General features: G+C 59.4%; 2 protein-coding genes across 12 annotated transcripts in view; one reads left to right on the top strand and one right to left on the bottom strand.

Moving 5' to 3' along the window:
• Positions 1 to 10476, top strand: part of COQ8A (coenzyme Q8A) — a 37824-nt gene extending 27348 nt beyond the window's left edge. For both annotated transcript variants that reach the window (XM_055324039.1, XM_055324040.1), the window contains exons 5-15: positions 2955 to 3029; positions 5772 to 5894; positions 7070 to 7155; positions 7324 to 7464; positions 7894 to 7975; positions 8070 to 8163; positions 8386 to 8527; positions 8731 to 8838; positions 8928 to 8993; positions 9176 to 9262; positions 9547 to 10476. In XM_055324039.1, the coding sequence (XP_055180014.1) occupies positions 2955 to 3029; positions 5772 to 5894; positions 7070 to 7155; positions 7324 to 7464; positions 7894 to 7975; positions 8070 to 8163; positions 8386 to 8527; positions 8731 to 8838; positions 8928 to 8993; positions 9176 to 9262; positions 9547 to 9834 (1292 nt within the window). In that variant the 3' untranslated portion in view covers positions 9835 to 10476. The remainder of the gene's footprint in view (positions 1 to 2954; positions 3030 to 5771; positions 5895 to 7069; positions 7156 to 7323; positions 7465 to 7893; positions 7976 to 8069; positions 8164 to 8385; positions 8528 to 8730; positions 8839 to 8927; positions 8994 to 9175; positions 9263 to 9546) is intronic.
• A 1303-nt stretch (positions 10477 to 11779) lies between these two features.
• Positions 11780 to 16586, bottom strand: part of CDC42BPA (CDC42 binding protein kinase alpha) — a 327675-nt gene continuing 322868 nt past the window's right edge. For all 10 annotated transcript variants that reach the window (XM_055323638.1, XM_055323632.1, XM_055323630.1 and 7 more), the window contains 2 exons: positions 16311 to 16468; positions 11780 to 15899 (listed from right to left, as the gene is read on the bottom strand). In XM_055323638.1, coding sequence (XP_055179613.1) covers positions 15768 to 15899; positions 16311 to 16468 — 290 coding nt within the window. In that variant the 3' untranslated portion in view covers positions 11780 to 15767. The remainder of the gene's footprint in view (positions 15900 to 16310; positions 16469 to 16586) is intronic.

Below are 16586 nucleotides of genomic sequence, written 5' to 3'. Positions count from 1 at the left end.
GAGGAAACCAAACATGTAGAAGCAGGAGGAAATAGGGTGATGTGATGTGTGGGGCCGCTTGCGAAATCCGATCCAGGGAACAGATGTGAGAAGACTGTGCCAGGAATGGGGTGTAGAGCAAATGGACCCTTGGGAACCCTAGTATTTTTAGAAGGTGAAAGGTTAAGGGACCCTTAGTCCCAGAAAAGAGGCTTTGCTTTAAAAAATAGCTCAGGAGGGGCACCTGGCTTATCAGTCGGAGGACATGTGACTCTCAGTCTTGGGGTCGTGGGTTCAATTGCCACATTGGGTGTGGAGTCTATTTAAAAAAAAAAAGACTTGACCTCAGGAAGGGGCAGGGGCACTGTGGGACTCCTGTGTCACCTGTGGTGTGCTTCGGTGACCATGTGATGCCACTTGTCCATGTGTGGTTCTGCTGGTGATCACGGATTCCAAATGTGAAAAAAGTGAATAATGTCAGTAAAAAAGAAATATATTGAGAAAGAGAGAAGGCCACAGAGGTGTATCCTATCGGAAGACAGGGTGGCGAGGGTGGAGGTGTGCAGCGGAGGCTGCCGTGACTCTGACCCGCACGGAAGGGGCAGGGGCACCCACATTCCTGTGTCTTAGAAGATGTGTTACGAAAGCGAGGCCCCGGAACAGTGCCTGGCGCGGTCTGTCGTCCGTAGAAATCTCTTCGCCTGCGGCTGCTGCGCAGAAACCCCCACGAGCCTTGCCCCGTAGAGGGGGCCGGGTTTCTGGGCGCCCAGGCCAGAGTCACCAGAAACCTGCGCTTCCTCTTCCCGCTGGGGGCCCCTCTCGCCAAGCGTCCTTACAGATGGCGCCGCCTTCGGATGGTGTTTGTTCTTCCTTTTCTTTTCCTCTGCTGCCTGTCTGGGAAGAGCCCAGTGGCTGCTCCAGGGTGGCCTCGTTTGGCTCTGATGACCTCCAGAGGGACTTCAGGGAGGAAGGGCCTGGGCTGGGGGCCTGGGAAGCTGGCCCAGGGCTCCCCGGTCTCTGGGGAGAGCCGTCTGCTTCCCCCGCGTTTCTTGACGGCAGAACCTCTGTTCTAGAGCGAAGCGCCAGCAGCCTTCCTGGAAGAGCTGGCCGTGCCTCGCGGGCCAGGACGGAGGCCAGGCTGTTGCCGGCGGCCGCGGGCTGCAGCACTGGTTCCGGGGCTGGTCGTCTTGCTGGCAGGCCGCGTGGGCCAGGCGGGCGATCGTGGATCACGGCACGGAGGGCAGTGCCATCCTGGGCCTTGTGCTTCCCCCTCCACGTGGCTCTGAGAATGGCCTGAAGCTCGCCGGGTGGTGGCAGGGGACGGGGAGCTCCTGAGGCCAAGGTCAGGACAGCCAGGCTGGCTGCAGTGGGGAGCCCATCAGCTGGCAGCACATCGGGCCCGGTGCTGGGCAAGCTCCCCGGGGAGCTTGGAGGGCCACAGGAGCCGCTGAAGGCCTTCTCTGCAGAATGTTCTTTTGGTGATTTAATGACACGTCCTTGCCCTTGGAAAGCTTCGGCCCTGCCTGGTGGCCTAGAAATGGCCAGGGAAGGGTTTGACAGAGCATCTGGGGGAGATGAGGGGCAGGGGAGCTGGTGGGCCGCCTCTGCTCGCAGAGGCCAGGCTGGCTAACCCTGGGCTTTTCTTTGGACTTGATGCAGGCAGAGAAAAGCCTAGAAGCAGAGAGACCGTGGTGCAGGTTACTCTCGTTTGAAAGTTAACCTTGCTTGTTATCACTTAGTTTGCAAAGTCAGATATGGTGCTGGGTGGGGTGAGGTGGGCAGGCAGCAGGGGAGTTAATGTTTAATTGGCATGGCTGCTCTCCGCTCCATGCCCAGGGCCCTCCAGAGCCGGTTGGCAGGATAAACAGGCCCTGGCACCCGTGTCTGGGTGGGCGTGAGGGCCATTTCCGGGTGCCTGGCTCCTTTCTGTGGCTTCCAGAGCTCGGCTCATCCTGCGCTGCCCTGTGCTATGTGCATGAGTGCCTGAAGCATCGCCAGCCCCAGCCGGGCCGGGGACGGGGGTGGCGCTGTGTGAGGGCAAAGTACACACTGGGTTTTGAAGACTCCATACAAAACCAAAACAGAACAGTGAAACACCTCTGGTAAGTCTTATACACAAGAGGACTTCCTGATGATATTTTGGATGTATTACGTTAAATAAAATACACGACATGCATTCACTTCCCACACTTCCTTTTGTCTTTTTGTCTTTTTTTTTTTTTAACGTGGCTACTGGAAAATTTAACCTTGTGCACATGGCTGGCCTTGTACTTCTTTTGGGCAGCCCAGTTCCAACCATCTTGAACGGAATTAGTGATGGTAACAGCAAGCACCGGAGCGCTGCCGGTGCCCGGCCCTACTGGGAGCTCTCGCCCCGACCCGTGCGCTTCCAGCTGGTGACCTGGTGGCTAGGATAAGCACATTGTAAGGTTAGGTTACCTTGAAAATTGTTGTTCACTTTTACCACTTATTTGCTATTATTTTTTGTTAAATAACATTTTCAATAAATGCAGTAATATCTTTCATAACAGTAATACATGATCATTGTGCAAACCTTGGAAAACACAGAAGCACGTGCTGGTTTTCTCATCCACTGAACAGGGTGCCCGGGGTGAGCTCACCCCTCTGGGTGTGGGGGCTGCTGTGCCGCCCGCCTCCCTGGCCCACAGACCATCACTGGGCTGTGTCTATGCCGGGAAACCGCGTCACACTTGTGTGCTTTCTAGCCTCTTCACGGGTCTCACAAGCAGGGGTGGGGTGGGGGACACCTTTTCCCACAGGCGCCCACCTGGAGCCAGACATCTGAAATCAGCGCCTGTGTACCTCCTTCCTTTTGTCCCTTTTCAGAAGGTCTGGACTGTCAGCGAGGGTCCCCGGGAGCTAAGGCGGGGCCACGTGGGGCCGTTCTGGGCCTCGTGGATGTGGGGGTGGTGAGCAGGCCCTGCACCTGTGCCCAGCGCCTCGTCTCCTTGCAGGTCTGGCCGTGGGGCTAGGCTTTGGGGCCCTGGCCGAAGTAGCCAAGAAGAGCCTCCGCCCAGAGGACCCTTCAGGTGAGCTGGGCCCTGGGAGGTGGGCCAGTCAGCTCCCAGCACCCCTGCCCCCCAACCCCGTTCTGGAGTGTTGACCCCCCCCCCCACCCAGGGGCCGCCTCCTGCCCCATGTTCCACGTATATGGTGCCCCCATGTCTGCTGAGGCCTCAAGGCTGCTCTGCTTGGCCCTTCCTGGCTCCTCTGGTGGTGGGCACACCCACCCACTTCCTGTTGGAGCCTCTGTTTTGGTCCTGCCTCTGCCCTGCTCGTGGGGCTGTCGGGGTGCAGGGCTCCCCATGGGGCTGTGGGTGAGGGATGTCTGTGCTACTGGCACAGACCCTTCAAGCCCTGCTGCCCTGGCCCAGACACCCACAGCAGCCCCTTCTCTTGCCCTGGACCCTCTGTCTCCAAGGTGAGGATCGCGACTCCTCTGTCCCCTGCCTTCCTGGGCCCATGAGGTCCCAGCCGTCAGCCCCCTAGTTGGGGTGGCCTGGTCGGGGGTGTACTTCATAGAGAATGTTCTGCAGACTGGTGGTTTTTGTGACACTGGGTCTGGGGGCCCCTGGAGGTCCTCCCATCGACCTGTCTGGGTGCTGGGCTGGGTGGGCTTTCCCTTCACTGAGGCCCCGGGGGCATTGAGAGCAGGGCTGGTAGAGGCCTCTGCTTGGTGGATTTCCCAAAATGTATTTGAAGATCTAAGCTGGGTGCCCCCGGCCGTTCAGGGGGCATCAGCTCCTTCCTCTTTCTGTGGGGACCCAGGGACGCCCACTGGGCTATTGCACTGTGGCCCCCGAAAGTCCAGGGCTGGGCTCCATTGGAGGCTGCAAGGGGGCCTGCCGGACACCTGGATGGCCCTGCTTCACCTGCAAGAACCCTCTGTGGGGATGAGGGGCCTCCTGGAGGGAGGGGTGCACGGGGCACACCGAGCGTCCTTGGAAGGAGCTGGAGGACAGAGAGGGTTTAGTGAGGGTATTTTTAGTGTTGGCACCGAGATACTTTGGGAAGCGAAGATGGGCTCTCTCTGGAATGAGAAGCCAGTGTTCTCTGGGCACAGCCCCCACCTGTCCCCCTGGAAGCTGGCTGCTCTCCGGCCCACCTCCGCCAAGCAGAGAACTGGCTCCAGGGTTACAGCTGGTGACCTTCGTCAGGGAAGTGGGGACCCTGACTGGGGGTCAGGGGGCTTAGGGAGCATGGCCCTAGAGCTGCTGGGTGGCCTGGGCAGTCCCGAGGGGGCTCCGGAGCCCCTGACCAGCATGGCCCGGTCTGCCCCAGCAGGGCCTCCCGTGAGTGGGGGGCCTGCCCACCGTGGCCCGGCTTCCCCAGACCGCTCTCAGAACCGGCCATGCCTGGGCTGTGGGGGTGCTGTCTGGAAGGCCCGGGAGGACTGAGCACGGTCCCCAGATCTCAGGAGCGCCCCAGGCAGGGGCTGTGTGCTGAGGGCCAGCAGCCTCCCCGCCAGCCTTCTCCTCCTCCCCGCTTTTCCACAGCGGATTCGCGGCTGCTCTCAGGGGCTTCTCATCTGCAGACAGAATGTCCCCGGGGCCTCAATCCCCGTGTCCCTCCTGCTCCCCTGCCCTCTACCACCCCCCTCACCTGTGCCCTTCCCTCCGTGAGGACATGGCTCCCCTGTGGAGCGCTGGGCCAGGCCGGTGGTGATGGGGCCTGAGGACAGTGCCTGGCACCGTGGGGACAGTGTGGGGACAGATCTGACTGGGCTCACAGGACAGAGCGCAGGGAGAACAGTGGGTGCCCCCGGCTGGAGCAGCTGGGGTGGACAGGGGCAGCGTCCCGAACAGGTGAGGTGAAAGCCCTGCTCCGGCCTCTCCCTACTTCAGAACAAGGAGACTTGGTGTTTGGGCTGCGCTGGGGTTGGGGTGGGGGGATGGTGTCAGCAGGCCCTGATGCCCTGCAGCCCCCCCCCCTGCCCACCAGCTCCTTGCCCTTTCACCTGCCACCTGCCACCCCTGCTCGTGCCAGACGGAGGTCATTTGCACCCGGGGCCTCCTGGGTGGAGGAAGGGGTACACCACCACCGCGCTGCCCTGGACCCTGTGCTTCCCTCCCCGGAGGACTGTACCCTCCTGCAGCCAGCTGCCCATTGTCCCCTACCTGGGTGGGAGGGACAGTGACAGTCGTCCTCACGTTGGTCCCTCTGTCCTTGTACCCCTGCCCCTGAGCAGCTGAGCATGGCCTTCAGTGCTACCCCCAGCAGGCCCCAGGGACCACTACGGAGGGAGGGAGGGGCTCTGTGTGTGTGTGTGTGTGTGCATATGTGTGTGTGGGTGTGGGCGTGTCTGCGTGCATGTGAGCATGTGTGTGTGCATGTGCCTGTGTGCATGTGTGTATATGCATGTGTGTCTGTATGTGTGTGTCTGTGCAATGTGCATGTGTATGCATGTGTGTCTGTGTGTGTGCATGTGTGCGTGTGTGCATGGGTGGCTTCCAGAATCAGGCCTGGGGAGAGCTGGGTGCCCGGGAGTCCCTTCCACAGCACCAGGCAGGGTGTCAGCAGCATGCTGGTTCTAGGAAGTTTGGGAGGCCGGAGCCTGTGTGTGGCTCCGACATTCCATACTGTCCCTGTCTTCGTGTGGCGTGGAGCCCCAGGAGGCACCCAGGCTCCCTGGCACCCACAGGCACTCCCAGCCCCTCAGGCCCAGCCTCATCCTCCTCGGGCTGCTTGGCCAGGCCAGGTTGGGTCGGATGAGGTGTGTGGACACCCGAGAGGGGCCGGTGGGTGCGCACTGACCTGGCTCCTGCCTGCAGGGAAGAAAGCTGTGCTGGATTCCAGCCCCTTCCTGTCTGAGGCCAACGCCGAGCGCATCGTGCGCACGCTGTGCAAGGTGCGCGGGGCGGCGCTCAAGCTGGGCCAGATGCTGAGCATCCAGGGTGAGTGGGCGCCGGGGGGCGGGGGCACGGCGCTTTGATCCCCCTCGGGAGGGGACGGGGGTGTGTCCCCACCACTGGGCCCTCTTGCTGGAGTCCTGGCTGTTAACCAGCCGGATGTTTAAGAACATCTGAAGTAGGAGCCTGTGCTCCTGTTTCTCGCCTCGTGGGTGTCCTGACCTCTCACAAGTTGGTGAGGGTCCCCCTGCTGCTGCGTGTGTGGGTTGGAGGTGCTGGTGGGGGAGGTCGCGGGCTTGCCCCCGCAGGACCCGGGGCATGCGGGCACATGGGCCCCAGATCAGGGCCACGGCGGGAGGGGGGTGCCCCCAAGGCCTGGCTCCTGCGAGGGGAGTTTGAAGACAAGGCCCCTCCTGGCACCGCAGGGCTCACCGGGGGCGTGAGCTGGGAGTTAACCCCCTGGCCAGTGGGATGCCTCCACAGCCCTTCTGTGGGCCAGCCCCGAGTCCAGGACACCCTGTGTGGTGGCCCTTCACGAGGACAGTGTCAGAGATGTGCACCGGGCTCTGCGCAGGAGGAGCGTCCTCTGTGGTCCTGGACACACAGACATGTAGAATGTTCAGGACGCCCACACCGCGAGAAACCACCATGGGGAAAGCAGGCTGCAGCGGCCTCCACGCAGCGTGACCGCAGCTGTAGGGTCAGAGGGAAAAGGAATAGTTCTCTGTAGGTGGGCAGGCTCTGTATTTTTGATACCTTATTTCACTTTACTTCCAAAATTTGCTTGTTTTATAATTCTGAAAAGCGTCTATTATTTCTAAGAAGCCGCCCTCTCAGGTCGCTGGGTGAGCTATCAAGCCCACCTGCTGCTGTGCAGGGGCCCTCAGGCTGCATGGACGCCCCCTGCACCCCGGGTGCCACTGTCTTGCGCCTGTGTCGGCCGCAGTGCCTGGGTGCGCGCCCCCCTGGGGCCTCCCTGGGGCTCTGTCCATGGTCCATGGCCTCGGGGGCCGGTATACTGGGTGGGGGGGGAGAGGCTCCTGGCCGCACTGGGGAGTTGGGGGGCTGCAGTGTGGCCTCGGTTGGTGCATGGAGCAGCGCGTCTGCCTCCATCCCGGGGCTGCCCCACAGTGGGGCTGAGGGGGCTGCGCTGCCCCTGCCCCATGCTCCTGCCCTCTGAGGGGTGAGGCCTCTGCTCTGTGCCTTCTGGTGCCTTCTAGATGATGCTTTCATCAACCCCCATCTGGCCAAGATCTTCGAGCGGGTGAGGCAGAGCGCGGACTTCATGCCGCTGAAGCAGATGACTGTGAGCAGGCGGTGCTGGTGATGGGGGGGCGCGGCGTCTGGGTCCTTGGCCGTCCCCCCACCCTTGGGGGGCACCTGCAGTAGCCTGAGGGGGACAGCCTGGGGGTGCTCGTCAGGGTGTCCCTGGGGCGGGCTGTGCTCACGGCCCCTCCCTCACCTCTCCTGCCAGAAAACTCTCAACAACGACCTGGGCCCCGGCTGGCGGGACAAGCTGGAGTACTTCGAGGAGCGGCCCTTCGCCGCAGCGTCCATCGGCCAGGTACACCTGGCTCGCATGAAAGGCGGCCGCGAGGTGGCCATGAAGATCCAGGTAGGCGCCCGGTGTATGCGGCCATCCTCGGGGGCCCTGCAGTGTTGGGGTGTCCGCACCCTCCACCCCTGTGTGCCCCTACCCCGGGGTGGGGCCTGGGTCTTAGCATTTCCGTCCCCGGCACCTGGTCAGCACTGGGCACTGGGCAGTACACACTGAGAGTGACTTCTGGTGGCACAGCCTCCCTGCAGACTTGGTTTGGGCTGGTGAGGCGGGGAGGGGACAGGTCAGTGTCAGGGGGGTGGGGCCCTCACTGGGGAGGTGGAAGGAGGCACAGTGGCATGAGGGCTGCTGGTGGGGCCTGGGTGTCCTGGCGCATCGTAGGTCCCATCTGTCACTCAGCCTAGGCATGGGGTCTGGGTGGGCCTCGGCTGGGAGAGTGGGGTTCCCTAGCAGGGCCCTGCCTGGGACCCCTCTGCTTCCCCGCAGTACCCTGGTGTGGCCCAAAGCATCAACAGTGACGTCAACAATCTCATGGCCGTGCTGAACATGAGCAACATGCTTCCTGAAGGTCAGGGGCAGGCCCGCAGGATGGACTCTGGGGATCCGAGGGGGCCACCTTGGGGAGCCCTCAGCTCCCACTGACCCCCTGCTCCCTGGCACAGGCCTGTTTCCCGAGCACCTGATTGACGTGCTGAGGCGGGAGCTGGCCCTGGAGTGTGACTACCAACGGGAGGCCGCCTGCGCCAAGAAGTTCAGGTGGGGCTCATGGCTGGGGGCTCCCATGGGGGACATGGGTGACACGCTTGAGGCAGCCTCCAGGGTGGGGTGAAGGTCCCTGTGGCTCTGAGGGGCAGGTGGCTATAGTTGGGACCTGGGGTCACTGCCATATCCTGCCTGGCTCCGTTCCTCAGTGCCCATCTAGGGGGTGAGGGTGGGAGCCTCTGGCATCAGGATTTGACCCCCCCAACCCACCCTCAGGGAGCTGCTGAAGGACCATCCCTTCTTCTATGTGCCCGAGATCGTGGACGAGCTCTGCAGCCCCCATGTGCTGACCACAGAGCTGGTATCAGGCTTCCCCCTAGACCAGGCCGAGGGGCTGAGCCAGGAGATCCGGAACGAGGTGTGTGTCACGGTGGCCGTGTCACCGTGAGGGACACGGTGGGGAGGGAGGGAGGGGTCACGGGGGGCTCTCAGGTCCCCCTGCTGGGGACACTCAGCATTGGGAGTGCAATCGGGGAGGGCGGCTGGAGGGGGAGGACGGGAGGTGGCTCCCTGGGCCCCAGACTGGGCTTGGTGCCACCATGTCCCCCCCCATCCCCCCAGATCTGCTATAACATCCTAGTCCTGTGCCTGAGGGAGCTGTTTGAGTTCCACTTCATGCAGACAGACCCCAACTGGTCCAACTTTTTCTATGACCCTCAGCAGCACAAGGTGAGCCCTGGGCACCTCCTTGGGGGCCCCTGAGGTCGGGGTCCAGCCCTGCTGTAGCAGGTAAACCTCCCCCGTGTTGCTTGTTCCAGGTGGCTCTTCTGGACTTTGGGGCGACTCGGGAATATGACCGGTCCTTCACGGACCTCTACATCCAGGTTGGCAGGGGCCAGGGGTGCTTGGAGGCTGGGAAGGGGCGAGAGACGGGTTTGCTGTCCTCCTGCATGGTGTCCGGTGTCCACTGGGGGACAAAGCCCGGTGGGCTCCCAGGCCAGGGGCTTGGAGGGACTGTGGGGGGATGCCTCCTCTGTGCCACTCACTGCCTCTCCCATTTGCCCAGATCATCAGGGCAGCTGCCGACAGAGACAGGGAGGCGGTGCTAAGGAAGTCCATAGAGATGAAGTTCCTCACTGGCTATGAGGTCAAGGTCAGCGGCCCATGGCTTCCGGGGCTCCATGGGACTTCGCACGGGGAGGGTGGGCAGCAGCTGCTTTCCCCAAACCCTGACTTGTGAATGGATGAGAGGTGTTGGTGTCCTTGAGGACTCCCCCTGGCCCAGCCCCACCTCCCCCCCAACCCCACCCTACCCACCATTCATCAGTCTCCTTAATAATCACACACCGCCCTTAACCTCCCCTCGCCTTCACCACCACTCAGTGGGAGAGCTCCGTGCCGGGGTAACCCCCCCTCACCCCTTGCCACACCCCACAGGCCATGGAGGACGCCCACCTGGATGCCATCCTCATCCTGGGGGAGGCCTTTGCCTCGGAGGAGCCCTTTGACTTTGGCACGCAGAGTACCACTGAGAAGATCCACAACCTGATCCCCATCATGCTGAAGCACCGGCTCGTCCCGCCCCCTGAGGAGACCTACTCCCTGCACAGAAAGATGGGGGGCTCCTTCCTCATCTGCTCCAAGCTGAAGGCCCGTTTCCCCTGCAAGTCCATGTTCGAGGAGGCTTACAGCAACTACTGCAAGCAGCGGGCTGAGCAGCAGTAGCCGGGCTGCCCCCTGGGGTCCTCGGCGCCCCCGCAACCATCCCTGGCGCCCGGACCCTCCCAGCTGTCCCCGGCACCCCAACCTCCCACAGCTGGACTGCCGTCTCAGCCCTGGCTCCTCTGGGGTCTGCTCCGTGTGCGCTTAGCCTCTGAAATGAGTGAAGACAGCAGGTTTCCCCCTTTTCCTTGTAATGGTGGTTCTCCTCCTGGGAACGTGAGGAGCCCTTGGATTCCCTGCCACCAGAAATAGAGAAGCCCCTTTAGATTTTACCGAATGTTCGTAGAGGGTAAGGCTTGCGTGTCTCTGGGATGAGGTGTGTGTTTCCTCTGCCTGTGCTCCGAGCGGTGCCGGCAAGTATGCTTCCCCTCGTGAGGCCCGGCCTGCTCGCTGGCTGGGCTCAATGCTCTGGACAGTGGAAGTTTCTGGAGATCTGCGGCCGCCGCTAGGGCGGGGAGGAGCAGTCTGTGCCAGAGATCGGTGTGCAGGGCCCCTCTTTCCTGCTCCAGGGCGGGGGCTTTTGTGGAAGGAGGTGAATGTGCAGAAGTCACCTGGTTAGACCCGAGGGGTCACCACAGGCTGTTCATTTTTGTACAATTCTTGTAATTGTTTGATTTGTTTCAATATTAAAAAACATAAAACCCACTCTCCTAGAATTGTGGTGTGACTTCTACTCGTAAAGGGCGCTGGGCTGATTGTGACCTGCTCGAGACCGGTGTCACACCCTAGGTTGTTGGGCCCAGATTGATCCCTGGTGGGGAGGGGAGGCCCGGGAGGGGAGGCACCCACCCCATCACATGCACGGAAGAGCTAGCTGGGACGGCGGTGACCCCTGCCAACAGGGTCTGCCCACCTGCATCTGAGGGGACAGCCATGCTGAGGGACAACACCCCCTGGGCTGTGGCTTTTCCCAAGGCAAGCTGAATCCTCTGCCTGGGCATTTGTGAGCATTGCCGTGGGGCCCTCACAGCTGGCAGCCCCCCAGTGGGTGTGCAGCAGGCAGTGATGAACATGGGGAGACGGCTCTGCGACAGGATAGGGGTTGGGCTGGTCTCAGTGACAGCAGCTGGGAGCCTGGCACCGGAGCTGTCGAGGCTCTTTTGGAGGCTGTTGCATTTTTGACAGAGGTTGCGTGTTTATAAAGGAGTGCCTTCTGTGGCTGTCAGGGCGGGCACGTATGGGGCAGGCTCAGAGCCCACGGGATGATGGGCAGGCCGCCGGGGACCCAGGTCTGGAACGAGACCAGACACGCAGCCTGAGCTCCCCCTCCACTACTCAAGGGCTGGCAGACTGCAATTTGTGGCCATGTGGGGCCTTCTGTCTACGGGCAAGTCATCTGGGGACACAGTGGCCACGTAAGCCCGCAGAGCCGACCCTCCCACCGGCCTCTTACAGAAAGCCTGGAGCTCCCCCAGAGCATAGCGCCCCTTGGGTGAGACAGAGGGTCAGATGTGGCAATACCCAGGATCTGCCAGGGACATCAGCTGCTGTCCGCTGCATGTGAACAGGACCGGGGGCGGGGGATTGAGGGGCTTCAGATTTCCTTAGTAAGGCCCTGAGGCTGCCTGGTGTCCCCAGATGTGCCATTCTAACCAACTCAGGATCACAAGCACAGCGGACACACCAGGCAGCCCCCAGGTCTGTACAGTCAGAAGTGACAGCTGGGGCGGAAACCCGGGCGCACAGGGGGTCCCAGCGTGGCAGGTGCATGCGGAGGGGGCCACAGAGGCTGCTGACAGGCCTGGCCTCGTTCACAGCCACCCTTACCTGAGCTACAGGGTGAACTTGCAAAGTCCCTGGTTAAACTAATCCCGCATCCTTCTGCAGGCTAAGGAGCACGCTGGGATGAGGACGGGGACGACAGGAGGCAGGATCTAGCAAGATGAGGAGTCAGTCACCTTTCCTCCATCGCTCAGACCTTGCAATCAGGGAAAGAAAGACAAGACCATCAGGTCTAACAGTTCCCTGTTTTATTGCAATACATCAAATTCTGTTAATATTAAGTGATACCAACATAAAATATTGGTGAGGAGTCTTGTTACATTTTTGACTATCCCACCTTAAATATTTCTGTGCAAAAGAATCCACACCATTGTCTGGTAGCAGAGAATTGCTTATAAACCTCCCTAAGACTTTGATGGTGTAAAACCAAATAAAAGTCAATAAAGAAGAGAGGCCAAAGCATCTTTTTCCCTTCCATACACACATTTGTCAGCATTATATTCTAAACAAAAAAATGATTACACCTAGGCCATGCAAAACTGTACAATAATATTACAATGAGAAAAAACCCTAAAAATTTATAAAATAAATGATATTACACTATCAAATAAAAAGGCAGGTCATTTTGTTTTCATGAAATTTCCAGGTTTGTTGTTCAGCGGCCCTCATAAGTGACGTGGCTCCTGTGTGTGGTGATTGTCCTCCCTGGGAAGGAGGGCGGGGCCAGCCTGCGCCAAGGGGGACGGCGCCCGTGCAAGCCAGCCTTCCTCTCCAGCAGGACTCTGCAGAGGATCTCACTTGAGTGATCATTAAAGTCCTAACAAGGAAAGAGGCCTGACGGGTTCAGTGGAATGTCCTGCAGCTCACCTGTACGAACTTGGGCCGGGCAGGGAGCCAGGGGCGCAGGGCCCTGTGGACCCGGGCAGCGGCCAGGTCCGACCACTGCCGAGAGTGCCGCTCCGGCCAAAGCCGGGATGGGGAGCTTTCAGGGTCCCGCTCAGCCGGGAGGCCACAGGGCTCGTGACCACCACTACGGGCTGACACGTGGCCCTACTGGGCTGCTTGGGATGTCTGCCTGCGCCCCCTCCGGCTCTCCTAGGCAGATACCGGAGAGTCGGTTTATTTATTTATTTTTTCTAAATATTTATTTATTTATGATAGTCACAGAGAGAGAGAGAGGCAGAGACACAGGCAGAGGGAGAAGCAGGCTCCATGTACGGGGAGCCCGACGTGGGATTCGATCCCGGGTATCCAGGATCGCGCCCCGGGCCAAAGGCAGGCGCCAAACCGCTGCACCAGAGTCGGTTTAAATGCAACCTGTCTTCCACAGAAATAGATGTGGCCACTAAGTAACAAAATGACATGACTCTAACCATATGGAAGGCAGAGAGGCTGAGAGCCAGCCAGGAATGACAGGCTGTTGCTGTCAACAGAACGGGGATTTCAGATTTGTCCCAGAAGCCTGGGGACAAGAAGCGTGGGGGCCTGTGCATCTCCTGCTCCGAGCCTTCAAACTGTGCTCCCGGAAACTGGCCTGCCTGGCTGAAGGGGGAGCGTGTGCCCGGAACTACAAACGTGAAATCTACTAATCGTTTGACAAGGAGGAAGGCTTTTGTTTTTGGCAAAAGGAAAGAGATCTGTGTATGCTGGATGATTTTTCTATACCCAAAGCACACGAGATTAAATTAGAATTCCAGGATAGACAAATTGGCTGGACATAGCACCAAAATACCAATACATACAGACTATTCCAGAAATGCCCCACTGATCTGTCCTTCCTACTGTGAAATGTGTTCCTGCTGCCATATGCATTTTTCAAAGGTCTTGCAAGAGAACAAAGGAGGGCTTCAGGCAGCAGTCCTTCCTCCTGAGCCCTCTGAATGGTCCCTCTGTTTCCCTGGATGCCATCCTGTCTTTTCAGATCCTTCTTCTCAGAAGCTTCTGAGGGTAACTGCTTCATATCTGCGTGTGGGGTAAGCCCTAAGCCCTGAAGGATCATTATCTCAGGAAGACCCGCCCTCCTAAACTATCACCTGTGGCAGTGTTTCCCCCTGTTCCCAACAGGACAGCTGTTGGAATTTGTCCTGCTCAGAACTGACCTACACGGCCTCAGATTGCCGAGGGAAGACGCGGAAGTGCCAGGGTGCAGGTCCCCGGGTCACCACTGCCTCTAGGGTCTCTCTTCTGTGCCCTGTGGTGACTCCCTGAACTGCTGTCTAGACCGCAGGGAGGGTGACACTTTGACCCTAAAAGCATCTTTTACAAAATGAGCACCTATAGGCCACACCAATTCACGTAGTTGTCGAAGCTACAAACTAATGCCGTAGTGCAGAGTCCTGTGACCCCTGGCCCGGGAGGCCGGGGAGGGAAGTGAGAGTCAAGGGAGGGTCGGGAGGGTGGGAGGCAGCCACTGGCTGGGGGCTTCTGTCCTTGCTGGGAAGTGCTGAGTTCCCAGGGCAACTGGGTCCCAGGGCAGGAACCACTCATGGCCTGGTCCTTGACACAGGGATGTCCAGGGGTATTTCACATGACATGTCTTTCCCCGCAGCAAAAGATTTAGAGAGGAGAACTGTGTGGTGGCTCGTGCCCTGTGTGCAGCAAACCGTCAGCAGTCTGGGCGCGGTGGCCTCCACTGGGCCTCTGTTCCCTCACCGAGCATCGGGCATGTTTCAGAGCAGCGGCAGCCTGGACCGGGTCCCAGCTCCGCAGAGGACTATGTGCCACGGGGGTCACGGTGCTCGGGAACTGCGGTTTAAAAAGAGAAGGAAATCTTGCTGCCAGTTCTAGGAAAAATTTAGATAAAAAGTAAGAGAGCCAGATTCTCTTCACTTCCATGAGATACTTTTATTTCTTTCTCTGCTCATGTGCTTAACTGATGAACTACTCGGGAAGATCCGAAGCCCCTGGGGCTGTGCGTTCGCCTCCTGGGTGGTTCGAACAGCAGCAGCTCCACCAGGCGCCCGGACCGTAGTGCCAGGGCCAGGGCCACGGCTGCACCTGCCACGGCCCCACCTGCCCGGCTCTAGGAGCAGTTCTGTTCTCCCCCAGGGGTGGGAAAGCATATTTGGTTAAGGCTGTTCAAGTTCTTGCATGTCAGGTTTTCTATTATTTGGTAATTAGACTCAGGCTTCCCCAGGAGCCCGGCGGGGGGGGGGGGGGGGGGCTTAGCCCGGGGGAAAGCACTTCCAGGAACCTGGGTAAGGACCCTCGGAGGCCGTGCCATCCCTTGCGTGTTCAGTGGAAGGACTCGGGAGGTGACAAGACTGCATTTCTACATTCTTCTGCAGAAGATAACAAAATACAATAAAAACCGAGGAGTGTGGTTTGAATTCTACTGCTAGTGAAAGACGTGGAAGTGTTTTTTGCTGCCCCTAAGGCAGCTTCCAAGGTTAAGCCTTGAGCGCAGGCCGCAGCCCAGAGAAGCCAGACGGGCTTTCAGAATGTCTTCCTGAAGCCCCCGGGGGACTGTGGCCCGACCACAGGGAACTGTCTTGTCTCCCTCTCCGGCTACCAATGTCTACGAACGTCTACGAACATCAGCGTGAGGCCTTCCTACCCTTGAAACCACTTAGCTGGAAAACAGACAAGAAACAACACATTTCTTTAAATTAAATGATCTCTCTCTTATATAGGAATCCATCTTTGTTGAATACAAGATGCTTTTTACTATGTACATTCAGTATTTAACCTCTACATTTGTGTACTTAAACTCTGTATTGTAGTAAAATATGCACTGTTGTAGTGGATAAGGATTTACTGGCAACGATCAGGTTGACTGGCTGTGGGCGCAGGGGGCGCGGCGGGGGGGGGAAGGGGGGGGACAGGCGGCTGGGTGCAGGGCCCGGGGGCAGTGGGGACGACGGGACGACTCTGCAGTGGGAACAGATCTGCCGGGCCTCTGTCTACTTGAGCTACCTTTGGGGAGGGGACACGATGATGGGAAGCAACTCTAAGTGTAGGAAATGGAATCAATAGTCCTCGAAGCTGCTCAGTGAGTCTGCCTTTAGGGCTGTTGCTGTTAAGTGGAGGGAGCATGGTGGGGGCAGAGGGGGCGTGGGGGGAGGGCAGCACAGAGTGGGGCAGGGGCTGCAAGAACTATGTCACTGTCCCGAGCCCCCACTCTGCTCCTGCAGCAGGCCCTGGGCCTTCTGGGCAGGGGTAGGGGACTGACGTGGAGACAGGGCAGCAGAGGGAGGAGCCAGAGCCGGTCAGGGTCACGGGTCCCAGGTACCACGGTCGGTGCTCTCCAGGGACAGGCTCTTGGTCTTCCGAGGTGACACTGGGCTGGGCGGGCTGCTGAGGTTGGAGCTGTTGGAAGCTGTGGAGTGCCTCGGAGAATCCGAGTCCTGTAGGCCAGAGAAGACAGTAGTAAGAAGCAAAGGACTGGCATGGGCTCAGTGCTGCCCCCCACAGGTGACCTGCAGGCACCTAGAGCAAATAACTGAGTGTGACCGGTCCACGGTCAGTAACAAGGTCCCTTTTCTGAGCCCAATAAAGGGCATGGAATATGACAAGCGTTCACAGCCCTTCCTGCAGGCCTTTGGAAATGTGGGTCACTTTCACACAAAAGCTATTAGAACATCTCTGCAAAACTGCAGTGTGTAGCCTGGGTGACTGGCCACATCAGGCCTCCCCAAACCTGCCCTCACTGCAGCTGAGGCCATTCTTAAGGTGGTGGCATCACTGCGGTGAGTGTGTGAATCTGTTTAACACAGGACTTCTCCAGACCAGACAGTTTCTGCCCACACCCCACTCACCTCTCCGTCATAGTCCCTGGCTGGGGCGTCACTTCCCTGGTCCATGCCTCCGGAAGACAAGGAGCCCTCTGATGGGGAGGGCATGGGCTGCCACTTAGCATTATAGCTTCCTCCGGAGAATTCTCTCTTTAATGCACTGCCATTCTGTGCAGATGACCCTACGGGACAGCACTGAGGTCAGACCTCACACAGGTGGACAAGAGAACACCCTGTGCAAGTGTGTTGACCTGGGGGAGGGGGGACGGTGAGCCGGTAACCCATGGGGGGCCAGTCGGT

The sequence above is a fragment of the Nyctereutes procyonoides genome, unplaced genomic scaffold, assembly GCF_905146905.1.
Source record: "Nyctereutes procyonoides isolate TBG_1078 unplaced genomic scaffold, NYPRO_anot_genome, whole genome shotgun sequence".
NCBI classification, from domain to species: domain Eukaryota; kingdom Metazoa; phylum Chordata; class Mammalia; order Carnivora; family Canidae; genus Nyctereutes; species Nyctereutes procyonoides.
Note: the sequence above shows the minus strand (reverse complement) of the source record. Positions and strands in the feature narration are given on the sequence as shown.